At 41.3% G+C, this 17,520-nt stretch overlaps 1 protein-coding gene across 1 annotated transcript in view; it reads right to left on the bottom strand.

Moving 5' to 3' along the window:
* Window positions 1-7,188: 7,188 nt before the first annotated feature.
* EGLN1 (egl-9 family hypoxia inducible factor 1) overlaps window positions 7,189-17,520 on the bottom strand; it is a 35,399-nt gene continuing 25,067 nt past the window's right edge. Inside the window, exons 2-5 of the mRNA XM_071738970.1 lie at window positions 15,458-15,577; window positions 13,167-13,303; window positions 11,664-11,731; window positions 7,189-9,899 (exon numbers count right to left, since the gene is read on the bottom strand). Of these exons, the coding sequence (XP_071595071.1) occupies window positions 9,835-9,899; window positions 11,664-11,731; window positions 13,167-13,303; window positions 15,458-15,577 (390 nt within the window). The 3' untranslated portion in view covers window positions 7,189-9,834. The remainder of the gene's footprint in view (window positions 9,900-11,663; window positions 11,732-13,166; window positions 13,304-15,457; window positions 15,578-17,520) is intronic.

A 17,520-nucleotide genomic window follows, 5' to 3' on the forward strand; every position in this document is an offset into this window, starting at 1 on the left:
AGCATCCCAGTAATTACACACTTTCTTCCCAGAAGGATCTGCTTGGTGGTTATGCTGCCACCCGTTCTCAAGCTATTTTTCGATTTACCACGAGGGGGCGAGTTGTGTTTTGAGAGAAGGCTGTGGAAATACCTAGCTGGGAGGGTGCCCACCTCCAGATACCTCTGCAGCACTCACCTGCAGCTGGTGCAGGGTGGGCACACATCCTTCCTGCAGCACCCACACCCGGCTTGAGGAACTGCTGACCAGTTTGTTCAGCTCTGCTCAGCAGAACTCATTTGACCAGAGCATTTTTATTTTTCATGCCCCTTCATTTTGATCACAGCATCTACAAGTCCAGTGGTTTTGGATCCCTTTAATCCCTTAGCCAGCACATGCTATTTTACAGGCATTACACCCAAGACTTCTGGGGGTCACGCTGTCCATAGTGCACAGCACATTGCAAATGAGCTGTTTTTCAACAAAAGCAAGACAAATTCCATGGTATGTGGACAGAACCACAAAACTTGGCAAGGACTGCTCCAGAGCAAGCAGTATGTGCTGTTCTGGCAGATGGCAAAGGGAAACACATCCAAGGGAAGAGTTGTACACAGGATAAAAGATCCTGGGGGCTTCAGAGAGGATGCCACTTGCACCAGGTGGGGTATGGAAATCTCTGAGTAGGGATTAAATCTCAAATCTTCTGTCTTCTGCAGGATATATGGCTATGAATTCTTTGGGGCTGGTCTTTTATTTTGCATTTAGCAGTAAGAAATTAAATTTAAATGTAAGAAACCAAATTATTACATGAGGGTGGGTGAACATAGGAACAGGTTGCCCTGAGAGGCTGTGGTGACTCCATCCTTGAAGATACTCCAACCCCAACTGGCCCTGAGAAGCTGGCCCTGGATAACCTCCCTAAAGGGTAGAGGGACTGAACCAGACCATCTCCAGGAGCCCGTTCCCACCTCCAGAATCCTGAGTTTCTGCCTAATACCTGGATGAGTGCTTGAGGACAGTGAAATGACAGCTGAAGACAGTCAAGATCCACCTGCTTGCTCTCATACTGGCCCAGTCCACTCTCACACCATCTCTAACCATCAGTTTATATCCAGCTGCATATTTCTTCCTCTCCCTGCAAGGTTTGCCCCAGGCAGCTCTCTCATCACTGCCACCAGCCACACCATGGCCAGGAGGAACATGTCCCCCATCCCATGCATCGGTGACAAGGGGGACTCCAACCAGGAGCTGGGCATGTGCCAGGACACAAAACCAGGTATGAGGAAGCTCTGCCCTGCCCAGCTGGGTGGAAGAGCAGGTAGCTGGGTCATGGCTTCTCACAGCCTGCCCTGGAAAGGCAGATTGGAATTGCTGCTTCCTCCCCAAGCCACGGGGGAGGATTATCAGCCCTGCAGATGACGTGAATTAAAGCTCAGATGTAATTAACTTTGAATGTACCTGTAAGAGATTTAGAAGGCAGGAAAAGCATCTGATGACAGGAAACAGGAGGTATTTCAGGCACTGCAAAACCCCAAAAGGCTATTCAAGCTAGCTGGCAACATTTCCCAGGCAATTTGGCAGAGTTAAGAGGACACCACCCAAGAGGTTTTACTGCTAACATTTGAGCTGATGCTTGGTTCTTGAAATGCAATTTTGTCAAAGCAGACACACACCCTGAGCAGTAAGCAATGCCACAACTTTGGAGCTCTTTGCAAAGTATTATGGACACCAGCATGCCCTGAAGGAATGAGGAGACCTGAGACTGGAGGAAAACACCTAAATGCAGCCCTCCTCTTGACCCCTGGACAGGCTCTAGAAATGGTGCCCTCCCTCAGGACTCTTCTGCATCATTGCATAGGGGTAAATAACATTTTTGCACCTTTAGCAGTGCAGGTGCTGAACCACCTGTAGGGTCACAGCAGGTTCTGAGCAAACCTCTGCCTTGAGTTCTTCAGGAGGAGGACAGGGACTGGAGGTGTCTGCTGCTGGGCAAACATCCTCCCTCAGCTTTGAGTTGTTACACAATGAGTTGGTGTGAGCTCTGAGGGGATTTTCAGAGGTGGCTGTGGATTTGTTACCACTTTCAGGAGATAGAAGAGTCCTGTTGGTGAATCCTGCACCAGTTTCTGGTCCCCTCTTGTCTCTCCTTTCTTCAACAGAAAGACAGCCCAAGGTTTGTGTGAGGCTGCTCCTGGGCTGTGTTGGTGTGGCTAAATGTGACCTTCAGTATGCCCTGGGAAGTTTCACAGTTCAGCCACAGAATCACAGAATGTCAGCCTGGAAGGACCTCAAGGAGCCTCTGGTCCAACCCTTCTCATATTATTGTCTTTATGAGATGTCTCAGCACCCCCTTGAGCTGAGACTTAAAACTTTCCAAAGTGGGGGAATCCACCACATCCCCTGGGAGACCATTCCAAGGTCTGACTGTCCTCATGGGGAAAATTTTTCCTTGTGTCCAATCTGAATCTCCCCAGGAGCAACTTGTGCCCATTGCCCCTTGTCTTGTCCATGGGACTCCTTAGAAACAGGGAGTCTCCATCTTCTTTGGAGCCTCCTTTAAGTACTGGAACATCATCATAAGATCTCCCCTGAGCTTTCCCTTCTCAAGGCTGAACCAACCCAGACTTCTCAGCCTCTGCTCACACAGCAGGTGCTCCAGCCCTCTGATCATCATGGCATGTATAATCCTGACACCTCTGCCAGAAGAGGAAAAGCACCCTTAACACTTCAAGAGTCACACATCTGCTTCCCACACAGTTGGCAGCTGTCACACAGACCCTGTGTCAATCCACAGCAGCTCAGGGCAGGCCAGAGGCCACACTGCTCCCCCCTGACTTGGTAGCTGCTCCTCTCAAGCCATTTTTTGGCAACTTTCAGCCAAGGCCTTAGATGGCACCTGGCAGGGCAGGCCCCAGGCTGCTGCGAGCTTTGATCTCAGAGATGAAACCTCAACCTTCAGTCCACCAAAACCCCAACCCAAGCATTCAATCCACCACCCATACAAGGGCTGCAGTGCAGAAGCCTGAGCTGGGACAATACTTGGGGACCTAATGCAGCCTGGAAGGGCCAGAAAGGGGCAGGAGAGACCCCCAGAAGCTGCAGGAGCAGAAATGGCAAAGAATCATCCCAGGGTGGTAGGAGCAGAGCTGATGCTCTCCATACACTCTCACCTGAGGAAACCAGAGCAAATTTGCCAGCTGGAAGCACTGTGACCAACCACCTTCTCCCCCTCTCTCCCTGCCTGGTGGGTGTTTGGTTGTAGGTGACATTAATGTAGAAAGACAAAGCTGCCTCCTGAGCATCTAAAGAAGAGCTTTGTAATCAACAACCAAGCCACCCTTCCAAAATCCACACCCTTTGATTGCTACACAGTAAAATAACTTCTGTTTGTGCAGCACTACATTCTCCACCTAAAATAGAGTGAGTTGTCTTCTCGGTCGTCTCCAGGACAGTAAAAAACATTTTCCGGCTTTTCTGGAGAGGCCTTGTCACGGGGAGGACACCAGGGGGACCCAGGCACTTGTTCTTGCTTGCCACTGGCCCCGGGACCGGCATCCCGAGGGCTCCCCCATTCCCCATCCCGCAGCCCCGCTGGAGCCCCAGCCGGGGGCAGCCCCCGGACCAAGGCCAGGAAGGCAGCCAAATTTTTTTTTGTCTATTTTTTTTCCCCTGGATTTGCATAAGCCTCATTTTTACCCTAAAACACGTGTCCTCCCTGGTGGTGTCAGTGCATAACATTGGTCATCAAGTTGTAGCAGCTCTTAAGTGCATGGGGTTGTTTTCTACTTGTTCTTCTTAAAAGCTTTTGTTTGGTTTGTTTTGTTCGTTTTTTAAATAAAATGTTCTCGTAGTGCAGGTGGGGGAAAATAAAAAGTAATCCAGGATGTTCAGCAATTGCTACCTCTATACCAGCAAGTTCTATACAGAAGAAAAAATTAAGACCAAAGAGAGTTAACTTACTAGTTCCTTAAAATATGACTGCTGAACACCTGCCCAGCACCACATTTCTTTTTTTTATGTCATGGCTGGGGATGGGGAAGTGAAGGGAAAATAAAATGTCCCATCTGACAGCTCAAACCCTGCTCTTTGCTACTGGGAACACCATCACCCAGACTCTAATCTCAAAAAAAGTTTTGGTCATTACTCATGCCCCCCATTCCCTTTGCCAAACATCAGCCATGTCTGAAGTCACATTTTCCTTGGAGAAATATTTTCTCCTTGCTGCCCAAAGAAGCTGCCAAGTGCTAAGATTGAAACCAGAGTTCTTCTGAAGTATCTTTCAGTTCTGAGCACCTGAGGTACTGCACTCCCCAGCAGCCAAGGGGGGGTTTGTCAGGTTTTGGGCTGGTGGGGTTTAGTTTGCTGCTGGCTGGTGGGTTTTTCTCATTCACTCTCATCTTTATTGTAGGGAAAAACTTCTCAAGTCTGCAACAGCAATTAATCAAGCTCCAAAATCCTAGTTTCCTTTGCTTGGCTTTTTTTTTTGTTTGCCCCTTGCTTTATTTAGGTAATGAAATACCAGCTCATACAATACTCAGGTATTAGGCTTTCTCTTTGTGGTAGGAGTCTTAAAGTAACTTGAGTTCCTCTGGATTAATCTTTTATTTAAATGCAAAATAAAATTGACTCACATCAGCCCCTGAAATTAATCCATGAGACAACCTGGTTCTGCCCTGACAAACTACACAGACAGGCCCACAAGGAGCACTGGATCCACATGGTGAATTTTACTTCCAATTCCCAGCTACATTGGACAAAGAATGGGTTTCCAGTTCAGACTCTGCTTTGAAGCAGTAAGTCAGCTGCATGTGACACCATCAAGCTGTCAGTCCCTCTGGGTATTTTACAGCCCTCTCCACACAGATGTGAGCCAGGTGAAGATGCTGGTACTGGGCTTGCAGGCTAAATGAGCTGGGCACCTTTTTCAGCATTTATCACCACATAATATACAAAGTTTTCCAAAAGAATCCAACCTGTTACCAATAGAAGTGTAATCCTGAGCTGCACATTTAATAAGAAGGAAAAACAAAAACAAAAAAAAAAAATCCCCAAAGTCCACACTTAGAGCTGGAAGTCAGACAAGGAAATCAACTCCTAGGTCAAGCAAAACATTACAAACCTCTCATCCTCAGAGAGAAAAAAATTCTCTTTTGTAATCCACATCCATGAAGAGAAAAGGGATGGGATGGATCAACAATTATCTTTCCTTAGGCAAACTCACTGCATATTCTTTCTCCCCACACTTCATGGTCCTTCCCCAAAGCAGACACCACTTGTGCATTTTTGTTTGCCATGTCCCATACTCCTCACTCTCATCCAGATTTGTGTTTTATCTTGGTTTCCATCCATCAGTCTCTTCCTATCCTGCTTCACCACTTCTAATTCAGCTCCTTGCTTTCTCCCTGTCCTGCTAAGGCTGTCCCCAAAGGGCTGCTGAGCTGCATCTCATCTGCTCCTTCCACTTCTAGAGTCAGCTTTTGGAGCCTGGCTCTTCCCTTTGGGAATTATGGGGGTATGCTTTGCTTTTTTCCTTATTTCAGGAAAGGAACAAATGTGCTGTATATATTCACTGAACTTCAAAGCTATGAGGAAAAGCTTGATGGAATAGAGTGAATTCTCTGGAACTGGTTTTGTCTGCTAGGACAGAGGACCTTGAACCTGCTTCTGTCAGCTGCTCCATCCACCCCCATCAGACTGTCAGGCAGCCCAGATTCAGCAGAGGCCCCAGAGTGAACACAGCTCTTGTGACAGTGCAATAGCACAAACAGGCACATGTGCAGCAATTACTTACCTGCAAGCTTAGTAAGTACTTCATATGAAACCTGACTATGGGAAGCCCAAGTTTCTGTGGACCCACACCTCTCCCCCCCAAAAAGATATCCAAATCCAGTTCAGTCCCATGAATTTCTTCAAATTCATGAATTTCTTCTTTCTTCCCACTCTGTATTTGCACATGCAGGGGGCTCTGGGCATACCTGCTGCAAGGTAGATAGGCTGGACACCTGGGGGGTTGAGGTTGTTATTGTCACCTAGCAGTCTCCCCTCTTCTTCAAAATGTTCAGGCAGGCACAAAAATGTTTCTTTCCAGTCTGATTATACTTATCAGTGTGACTTAGAGATGTCATCTTTCCACACTCAAAGTGGTCACACAGACAGATGTTTGCCATAGGACACAGGCTGTCAGCTCAGCTCAGTCCCTCTCTTTCTCTTGAGAAACACCCAAGAGAGACTTCATCTTCTCCCAGGTGCAGTGTTTGACTTCACTATGCAAAACCATCCCCCTGCATACTCTGCTCAGCAATGTGATATTAAAAAAAAAATAAAATCAGGTCTACCCAGGATAGTTTCAAGTGCTAGAAGGCTTCTTCCTTGTTCACTGTAAAACAAAGATGGGGAAGAGGATATTTCAAGACAACAGGTCTGAAGTTGGAGCATGGAAAAAGCCTCAAAGCACTTTGGGACCAGCTCAGGGCAGCTGCACTTAGGTTTCAGTCTAACACACTGGCAAGAGCAGACCTGAGCACCACAGGTACCCAAGTGCTATGAAAGGTGCAGTAGGGTTGGCAGCCTCCTCTGGAGATCCAGGTTACTCTTCCTGAACCAGCACAAGAGAGGCAAGGACAGGGGGGTTTCAAAAGGCAGAAGCACAGCCTTGTTTGTCATACAGAAGCTCACCAAAAAGCTTAGGGAATATGGCATATTCCTATGGGTTGGCATCTGTAGACTCCACCATTCTTCTGCCATCTTCAAAGGGTTCATAATTCACTGGGAGACACATTAAGCTGAAGAGCTCCCATTAAGCCTTACAAATCCTGCACTGCACCTCCTGTGCAAGTGGTAAAAAAAAAAGCTGCTATGTCCACCATCCCCCTCTTCAGTCAGCCTAAACTTGGTCCTATTTTTGAGGGATAAAAGCATCAAGAAAATGGTAACCACACCCAGCTAAGGCAGTCTGAAAAGCAGCAGACACTTCTCCAGAGCAGAAAGAGCTCTGACTGAACAGAAAAAGCAAACCCAAGCAACCAACCAACCGAAAAAAAAAAAACAAAAAACCAAAACCAAAAAACAGAAAAACCCACAAAAAAAACCCAAAAAAGAAACCCCCACAAACCCATGAAAAATCTGCATCAGGGGTCACTTAAATCAGTTCCCACAAAGTAGGTTTTTAAGTTAACATAGATTACAAATAACCACATAGTTTCAAGAAACTTTATACATCATCTTTTTTTAATTAGATTAGCTTTACAAGCAACTTGAGAGCTCTTTCATAATGAACACTGCTTTTCAAATTACACAACTTTATAGGCAACCTGTAAATGAATCCTGAATTTCTTTGCCTGCTATAGATAAAGGTCTTGTATTTTTACAGCCGGCTAACATCATGAATAAAAATAGCATTATGAAGCTTTTATCTTTAACCAGGACTAGACACATACAGATCATAAGACAGTTTAAAAAATAGTTTTAAAACAAGGACCCTGCTTGGTGATGCTCAAAAGACTGAATGTTCAACCGACATGAAATGAACAGTTTAGAAAGAATCTGGAAGAAATGGCTGACATGATTTGTTGACCCTATTGTAATGACTTTACATGGAGTGAAAAAATTAAGCACTTTTGAAACCTGTCCAGCAAGCACAAACCTACACGGTGATTAGAATTTGATACGCCCTGTAACTGCCCAAGTTTGAATTACAGAGGGACTGAAATGACTTTAAAGGCTTATGCTTACATTTCTAAACCAAAACCAACCAAACCTCTGTTCAAGTGGTACTAAAGAAGATGAAGTAGAAGAGGTGGCTTTTTTTTTTTTTTTCCATTGGTAGCCTAAATGCACTGCAGACCAGACAGTAATGAAGATTTGCACTCCTTGGCCAGGTTGGCAGAGGCACTTACAGTAAAGGTATCCTGCCTGTTTTTTCTGGGAAGAAAAGAGGAAAGAACTGTAAAGGGCAAGAACTTCCTGAATAAAGGAAAAGCAAAATCAAAACAAAACTGGGATTTCTGTTGGTTCTCCTAAATGATATAGTGATACTGAATTTTTTCCCCTTTCTGTCAGTTTGTTACTAAACAATTAGCTTTTTCATGTTTTACATGAACAATAGTAATCTTTTTAATAAAAAATTACTGAGCTTTCCATAGAAAAGGTCTCTAATTGAATACAAACTATACAGATGCTAAAATTGTCACAAGTTGTAATATATACAGAAATATTTCTGTACACTCACATTGTTTTGGCTACGTAAGGAAACAAGGGACAGATAGAAAACTGCAGTGGGAAGTTGATCGACTCTCAAACTCCTGTAAATATGAATGCTGTCTTTATTAGGTTTGCTTTTGTTTTGTCAAACTTTTAAAGCTCAGGAGAAAAAAAAAAAAAGAGAGAAAGAAGAAAGAAAAAAAATTGGAATTCAAAATATCCATTTCTTAAAAATAAGAATATTTCTGCACGTCACTTCTATTTTGTGATGTCCCCTCTCCTTGATAAAAGGAAAACAACATAAAAGAAAATAAGTTTTCTTACTAAATATATACCTCAGTATTGATCAAAAGGCAATGCCTTTTTGGGGAAATCCTTCAGCACAGTGAAAACCTAAAGATGTATTGCACAAGGAACCTACAGTGATGCACTTCAGCTCCTCTGTGCTAACCATCTCCTTGATGCTATATAATAGATCAAGGTGCCAACTCACAGACCGCATGGGACACCAACATTTGGAAAGAAAAATTTTGAAAAAGAGAATTCTAGATATTCCATAAACTTATATACAAAGGAAAGGAGTGTGGCAAGAGATCTTTAGAAAAGGGAGAAAGTTCAAAATTTTCTGTCAAGTACACAAGGAGGTTCTGGGTACCTCTAATAGCCTAGGAAAGCCCTTGTATATTCTTGGAACATGATGGTATTTACCAGGTCCCCAAAGCCAATGACAACAACTGATAGTGTCAAGTTCACTTAGTGCCAGTCGCTTAAAAAAAAAAACCCAAACCAACCAAAACAACAAACAAACAAATAAAATAAAATTTAAAAAAAAAAAAAAAAGGAAGAGACAAATTTCCCTTCTGTGGATTCAACATACAAAACCACAAACTGAATGTTACTGATAGCGAGATACTGATTTGCTTCTGTTAATAAGGTTCAAGAGGACATAGTCAAAAAAAAACAATACAGCAGCAATCTTTAAAAGTTAAGATTAGTGTGAGATATGATATAAAACAATCAGGTTTTTAGCTGGTAATTAAAGTGCTCCTTTTCAGACTTAAGGTGTAAAGAAAATTAAAGTGATTATCAGGTACTGGCAACCCTTACATTAATTAGGTCTTTCATGGCAGAGGAGAACAGTATGAACAGTTTTACAAAAATAGATTCATGATATTTGGAGAATACTGTAATTTTTTTCTTTTTTTTTTTTTTTTTTTTTCAGTTTTTCTTTTTTTTTAAGACTCAATTTTGACAAACTGTACCTGGTCATACAAAAATTACCCAAAAGTCAAACTTTTACCATATAAAAAAAGGGAGTGATGAATTGGATTCAGGTGGATGACAGGTCTGGCAAAATATAAGAATGGAAAAATTCTATGTAGGGCACTTATTTATGTCCAGATGCATATGCTGTTTCTTACTGATTGCTTATCTTCTTCACATAAGCAGTCACAGGCCTGGAGTCACAATCACATAGTACAATGCTTCAGCAGTCAAAGAATCTTCTGTTTGTTGCAACATTGAAACACTGTTTGCTTCTTTATTAAAATGTTGGTTTGTCGATGTTCCTTTATCTTGTTATTCACATTCAAAAGTTAATAGATAGCATCAAGATTTATCAGGGAGAATAGCAAGGGGAGTTGCTAAATAAAAGGCTTATAAAACGTCTTTCCCAACGGAATCAGAAGGTTTATTAAGTTCAACCCTCACACCTTTTTCACCTGCAGAAATATGAAAAGGGAAAGGGTATTATTTGTCAGCATTTCTCAAAGTATTGTCTCTAGAATTGCTGTAACTTTCCAGATTACTCCTTAGAGTACTTGGAAGATCCCCAGTACAGATGGTCTAGCAAGACACCTCTTTTTGCACAAGTGCTCTGTAAAGTTAATGGGCCATGGTTACTCCTCATCTCACAAAATGGGCATTTATTTGGCTGCCAAAGTCAAAAACTGATATTTCACTTTTGGAACTTTGTAAATTTACCATTTCAGCCTTTATGCACAAAGGTAACTTTTGAGAATGGCCAATTCAGAATCTGAGGATACTGCCCATTGTTCTGGACCAGAGAATCTGGTGTTTCTGGGCATTTACCTTTGTAAAAAAACCTGAGGGGTTTTTAAAAAGCAATCTTCCACTTGACTTGCTGCTAAAAAATAAATAATCAGCCAAACCAAACACAATCCACACCTCTCCTGCTCTTCTGTCTAAAAGTTGACCTTTAAGTGACCCCCAAAATCTTACTAACTGGCACAGTATCCCAATCCCATACTCAAGAAATATTCACACCTACTTTTGCATGGCTTTAGTTAGACTGATGCTAAGCCAAAAATTAATAGTTTTTTATTTTATGGAATTTTATTAAATAGCATTTTCTTCTCTGTCAGTGAGATGTAAAAAGCATTTTGCACAAGTTTTGCTGCAGATACAGAGCAACAAATGCAACTGTAATTGCAAACAGAACTGGAATCACAACAATGTGATATTATAAATCCATTTACAGGGCAAACAGATACCAACATTTTAACAACTGCTCCAACCCATCCTTCCTTCCTTAAGTGCCTGCAATTTAGGGGGACCCTGGAGAAGGAGATGGGCTGGGGGGAGACACAAATGCAGAGTCAGTGGCTGCACCAAGGGGGAATTAACTCAACTGCAGCTTCTGAAGCTACTCAAGAACCTCAGAAGCTTAATGGCAATGAATGGAAATCTCACTGGGAAATGACTACCCTATGTCTTTGACATCTGTTTCCAGAGCTTTTGATGAAGCCAAGGAGAAATTGGCCCTGTGCATATGTGCACTTGTTGTCTACCTGATTTGGGTTTATTTTTAAGCTAATGTAACAAGGATAAAATCGTGATGGCAATCATAAAGCATGACAGAAGTCCTAGGCCATTTCTCCTTATAATGCTAATTTGAACAGGAAAATTAGATCAGCTTCCTCTTGAGGGAGAAGCCAGAAAAGGAAAACAGATGCTAGATACATGGAATGGGAAGCAGAGGAAGTAACTCCATTCTTTGATTCCAGATTTTAATTTCAGGCTTTTGGCTTTAGTGATACAGAGATTCTAGTCCAGTTACATTGTATTTGCTTGTTGAATCACTGTATTTAATCAAAATTATTTGCAGCCCTCTCAGTGCTGCAGTGCCTCACAATCTCTGCTCTATTTATCTTCCACATCAACTAGGGAGAAAGTGCATCTCCCACAGAAAAATCCTGAGCAGCCTCACAGGAAGTGTGGGCAGGACAAGGCACTGACCTGGATTTCCCAAGTCACTGCATAGCAGCTCAGCCACTGCATCACCTTCCCTGTAAGAACTGCCCCTCAGCCTCAGGCTGCTTTTCTTCCCTTCTTTGTGCACAATATGGGCCAAGGAAATGAGGTTGGACTACAGAGCTAGTCTTCCAGAAACAAAACCAAACCAAAACACACACCTCCCCCAGAAGAACACAACCCCCCCCAGAAGATATTAACAAGAGATTTACCTGTTAGATATTTTACTTTAGCTCGTGCTCTCTCATCTGCATCAAAATACCACACTGTTATTGCGTACCTAGGGAAATAGATGGAAAAAGAACTCCTGAACTATGAAGAAAAAAAAAAAACAGTGAAGCACTTGACATAAAACACAACCTAAGTGAGATGATCTTTCTTCTCTCAGAATGCAGAGAAGTATTTCCTAAAGCACAAAGCAAGCAGGTTTTTGTTTTGGTTTTTTCCTATTAGTTGTTATTGTCTGAACAGTCATTAAAAGAGTGACACTGATACTGGAAATTTTAGGTTTCTTTTCCCTGATGAGCTACTGCTAAGGTTCTTGTCCAGAACTTGTAATATATTCTCTGTTCACATCACCTGGGCCTCTGACCTAATCTTTTACTTTACTTGGTCAAGCCCATCATGGAGTCACACTGCAAAAAACCTCTTTGTTTGCACATTGGCCATAAGGGAAAATTAACTCCCCCTCCTTCCACACCTCCTCCAGTTTTCCACTGCCCATGGAGGATTTAAATATGAAATGCCAGCTACTGAGAAAAGACTTGAAGGAGCTTTAGTAAATGGCATTTCACCTTCTGACACTGCTGGGAGCACAAAGAGGGCAGGGAGAGTGGTACAGCCTCAGGACAGGCTGGTGGCAGTTAAAAGTTCCTTCTAGCAAAGGTCTTGTCTTATCTCTGGGCTCCAGTCAATGTGCAGTGTGCAATGTGCCTTTGCCACCCAAATGTGCAACATGAAGCTTGGGTGAAGGACTCCAATGATTTACCCAGTAACACCACCTGGAAACAGCACTCAAGGTGTGGGGGCAGTGAATGCAGGCACCTTTAGCATCATCCACTGCCCTACAGTGAGGGACAGAGGAGACAGCAAGTTCCCTCTGTGACTCAGACTGGGAGCAACTCCTTTAATACTTCAGAGAAAGAACAGATTTAGTGGATCAATGATCCCTGCTGCCCCACCAGCCCTCTCCCAATTCCTAAGCCACTCCTAGAATTAAGACATATGAGTGAACATGAGTATTTTCTAACAACTCCCTAGCCCCAGCAAAAAAAGGCATGAAAGTGAAGTACCCAGTGAACCTTTCAGGAACACAGTAAGGTTCTCAGGACAAAGGGAAGGGATCACAGTGCAAAGCCACTACGGAGGAATAAGGAAGACAACACCCCTTGGCCTAGGTGGGGTCTGCTTGAGACTGCTGTGCTCCCCAACTACACCTCAAAAACTTCTGGTGTTTCCACTTCTCCCTCCCACCCACCTAGGAGGATGTTTTCTCCAAAATAAATTTATACTGATGTCTGACCTTTTAGCAGTACAGCAGAAGCCTAAATCAATCAGGAGAAAGAAAAATAACCCCACCTCTTCTCAGCACAGTGCAACTGGAACTGTACATGGGAAGACCTGGTCAGGTCAGGGTTCATTAGGTCACTCATTTCTCATTAGGGTTTGCTCATTTGTTGATCAAGGAGGCATCACAGAGAGCCCAGAAGTCCTACCTTGTAGCAAATGCTGGCTGTACTTCATGAGGGTTGCGGCGATCAGACCAGAAGAATAGCAGTCTATCAAATTTGGGTTCAATATCAGCAAACTGGGCTTTACCTTCTGGAAATATCCGAAGCATTCCTCCACTTACCTATAAATATTGAAAAGCAGTGCTAGAAAACCATGTCTTGTTGTATTCCATAGTACTGAAAACATTTCAAACACGTGGAAGTGAAATAAAAAAAAAAAGCCTTTATCGGATGCTAAAGAAATGATGAAACTACAGCTTATCTGATACATTTAACAACATATTTTTTGAGTGCTTGCAAATATCAAACTTCCATTCATGTTTAAGTATGAAGCTGTGGGTATAGATGGGTTGGTTTGTAGCTGGTTATTTGTAGATCAGTTATTTGTAGCTTTGCCTACTCGAAAGAATGGACAAGACTGGCTGATACTACACAGGTGGCTGAAAATATGCCAATACAGATGAGAGAAATATTCTATTTCACATCCAACTTTCACCCTTCCCTATTAATGAGATTGGTCCATTTAACAGCAGCACAAGTTTATGTCATGTCTGTAATTAAAATGAGGCAAGACAAGGAAACTACAAACTGAAGCTTGAATCTTTGTTCCTCATGGTCAATTTAGATCTCTTTCCTTTGAAAAACTCTACCTAAGGCTCTACCTATGCATGCCTAGAAAACAGCCCAAGTAGGTGGGTTAATTATTTTTAAGCTGTATTAACATCTTCCTAATGATGGTACTGATGCTGTGAAATCTATCTATAGATAACCACCTGGTAGAAATCATAACAGTGCAAGTATTAGCAAGGTAAATTGCTATAGATGACTGTTAACTGTGACCCACATCAGTGAACAAGAAGTGACAATTCAGATCAGTTGGTTCTCCTAAAAATGTGTGAGCTTATTTCTTTCCTAACCAATACACTTAGTAACATGCTACTTTGGAATTTAAAATAGATTTGGCAGGAAGTTAACTAGCTTTGTTCATAATTAATAGCCAATTAGTCTATTTCTCACAGTTACTGTGAAAATGCAATTGGCTTGACTTCCACACTCTAGTATGTATTCCTTTTCTCCCCTGAGAGAAGCTGTAAATCAACACAAAAAATGCCCCAAAGCTGCCCTTCAAACTATTCAGTTCAACAAGTGCACTTACTGGTGAAGATCCTATCATAGCAAAAAAGGGTAGTATTTTATTTTCCAATTGAAAGATTAAGTCTGACATTTCAAAGAGCAAGTCAGCAAGCTTCAAGTGTATCCATTTCTGACTCAGCTTTCCCTTCTCACAGTTTTATGTGAGTATTTTCTCTCTCTCACTGTCTCATCCAGCTCTTATAAGGAACTGGACAGCACTAAAAGAAAAGAAAGAAAATCTCTCAGCTGCAACCTGTGTTATCTCTGTCTGGTGCACTTAATTCTGCTTATGTGCTCTTCCACATACTACTGCCCAAGTAGGACAGAAGTATCAGTAGTTATCTTATTGTTTGTTTTTTTTTTTTTTCATATACTATGAGAAGAAATTCCTCCACAAGTAACTGCACTGCAATCAAGCAATGATCAAAGCTCCCTGCATTACTCTCACTTTTAGTACAGCAGGTTAACTACATCCATTCTTCAAATCTACCTAATACCACTGAATTACTAGGAAAATCCTTATTATAAAGTTCACTTTATTATTAGCCCATCTCTGGAGAATTTTTAATCAGTGTTAGTAAATTCTTCACCCACTTGAACTGTGCTAGAAATCCTTTTCTATACCCTGTATCTACATGATACAAAGATCTGTGCTGCTTTGAACCATACTGACTATAGCATTAACCATAACATTTGGGTTATTTGAAACTACAAACTACAATTTGAAATCCCAAACTACAGCATCTTTTTGTAAGCATATTCAATTAAGTAATCTTATTGCACAAGTAAACCCAAGATTCAACACAAATATAACGAAAAATAAACTAAGAGCAATTATCTTTCAAATATCCTTTATTTACTCTTCGTGTACATGTGGGTGTTTACAAAAAAATGTACACTAAGTTGCATAATTAGATATTTATGAAACTTGGGTAACAGCAGAATCATATAATTCTTCAATCTCACTGTTAAGGAGGTTCAAAAAATAAATGTCTCCTTTCTATCTGTCTCACTAACAGCAGAATCAAGGGGGCAAAGGATATCCACATTAACAGAAGAATACAACTAAGGCACAGAAATAAGGACACAAACAAAGGCCTGTTGCAAGTATAAGTAAAGAAAAACAATAAATGATTGCATACCTTGGCATCCCAGTCTTTATTAAGATAATATATACACGTAACACATCTTCCATCTCCATTTGGATTATCAACATGGCGCACGTATCCCGTTCCATTGCCTGGATAACAAGCCACCATAGCCTACAGTCAAAGAATCAAACATGATAATTAATTCTTATTAATCAATAAGGTCTACAGTTTATCTATATTAATTCCAAAGTAATTCATACATAAGCAACAGAAAAATTAAGTTCAAAATAACAGGAATGTTGGTTGTTTTTTTTTTAAAATGTGTTTTCTTTCTAGTTAAAAACTCACTTTGAATACAAACATGTCTACAGCAAAGGCATGAAACACATTGAAAGGAGCTGTTAATGAAGTTATGGAAGGTGGGGCTGCTCCCATGTGGTGACTAATCCTTCAGACTTCCCTCCCTTGAATGAAATAAAAGAAGAAAAATGCTTTGTGTGCAGTTCAGTAGCACGCGCTTCTCCTTGTGATAAAACTACTTGTTTTCTAGGCTCAAGTTCACAGACAGTTATCTTTTTGTCTTTTCTTTTTTTCCTGTGTTTCCAATGCTGAGAGCTCCCCCTCAAAAAGCAGCAGCAAAAATTATTTTTAGGAGGCTTTATAGACAAGATCACGAGCCCACCTTACTCAATCCCTCCAAGTGCATTCTTGGGCTCGTGTTTTGCCCTGGACATAGGAAGTCTCTCAACCTTTACTGAACAAGCCTACACATTCAACAGATCCATCCTTTTTAGTCACCAAGTGAGAAACTGAAAAAAGACAGGGAACAGTCCTCTGACATCAAACAATTCCCAGCACAGAAGTAGATTTCCCTTCCCATGCTGCACTTAGCTCAGCTGATTTTCAAGACCACCAGAAGGTGGTTTCTGAGTCTTCAGCTATGCAGATGTGCATGTGAAACCTGCTGATGGATTGCTTGATTAGCTATCAGTTTACATGGCTGATTTGTTGTACAGCCTGTCCCTCTATCTTTCTACATTTGCTGGAAATTGTCATAATTTCAGGTTTTTGGAAGAGATCAGAATACTTTTCCAGGCCAAGCCCTCAAGGCATTCACAGTACTCAGATGTCTGCAGTGACAACCTCCTATCTGCAAAAAGGCATAAGATGAATTTAAAAAAAAGCAAAAAAGTGAGCTTCTACCAACAATCTCAAACACTCCTAATCTCAATGAGTGTTTGCTATCTTAAAAAAAAAAAATGAAACAAAACAAACAACTTAAAAACCTTTAAACAAAATCACTCCTGTCTAAATTTAGCCTGGTTAAGTTTGAAATAAGTCATACCTCTGGGTTACAAACTCTTTCAGCTCTCCTACACAAAATATAAAAATTTTTCTTTTTTTTCTGGTTTTCCCAATAAGTGTTAACTGTGAAAATTTATCCCATCAGAAGTATTTTGAATCAGTGCATTTTTTACTTTATAGTGGTAATTTAAACTTTCCCCCACCTCTTAAAATGGTAACAATTCAAGCTTTCCACAGTTTGTATTGCTTGCAAGAAACTGCTTTGAACAGGCTGAGAAACAGCATGAAGTACTTGCAGCTCTAGCAGTAAAAATATTTGTATATCACCTGTAAGCAGAATGTATTTTGAAATAATTTAAAAATCTTTCTATGGATACTCTATTAAGGGAAGAAGCAATTTTTGGTAGATTTCTAGGCAGAAATCAGAAATCAGAAGAACAGCAACCTAAAAATTAAGCCAAACTTCATTCACACCAGATGAAAATGAGTATACTGCATGAAAAGTACTCAAAACAACAATGTTTAAGTATGGATATAATTTGCAGAATAGGCACTTCAGCTTTTCAGTCTCTTTCCACTGTAATTACAGTGCAGTCATCATTACAGGTCTCACATTATGGAAACACAGAACACATATCAAGTAAGGTGACCCAATATTTGGCAAAGTCATTACTTACCAGTTTTGCTGCAGGAAGATAAACCCACAAAAAAAAAATCAAAACAGTGAGTTGAAGATAGCAAATAATGTAGTAAAAGTTCTGTAATTTCCTTTCTTGTGGATAAAAAAGGAACAAAACAAAAAGTGAAGC

The sequence above is a fragment of the Heliangelus exortis genome, chromosome 3, assembly GCF_036169615.1.
Source record: "Heliangelus exortis chromosome 3, bHelExo1.hap1, whole genome shotgun sequence".
NCBI classification, from domain to species: domain Eukaryota; kingdom Metazoa; phylum Chordata; class Aves; order Apodiformes; family Trochilidae; genus Heliangelus; species Heliangelus exortis.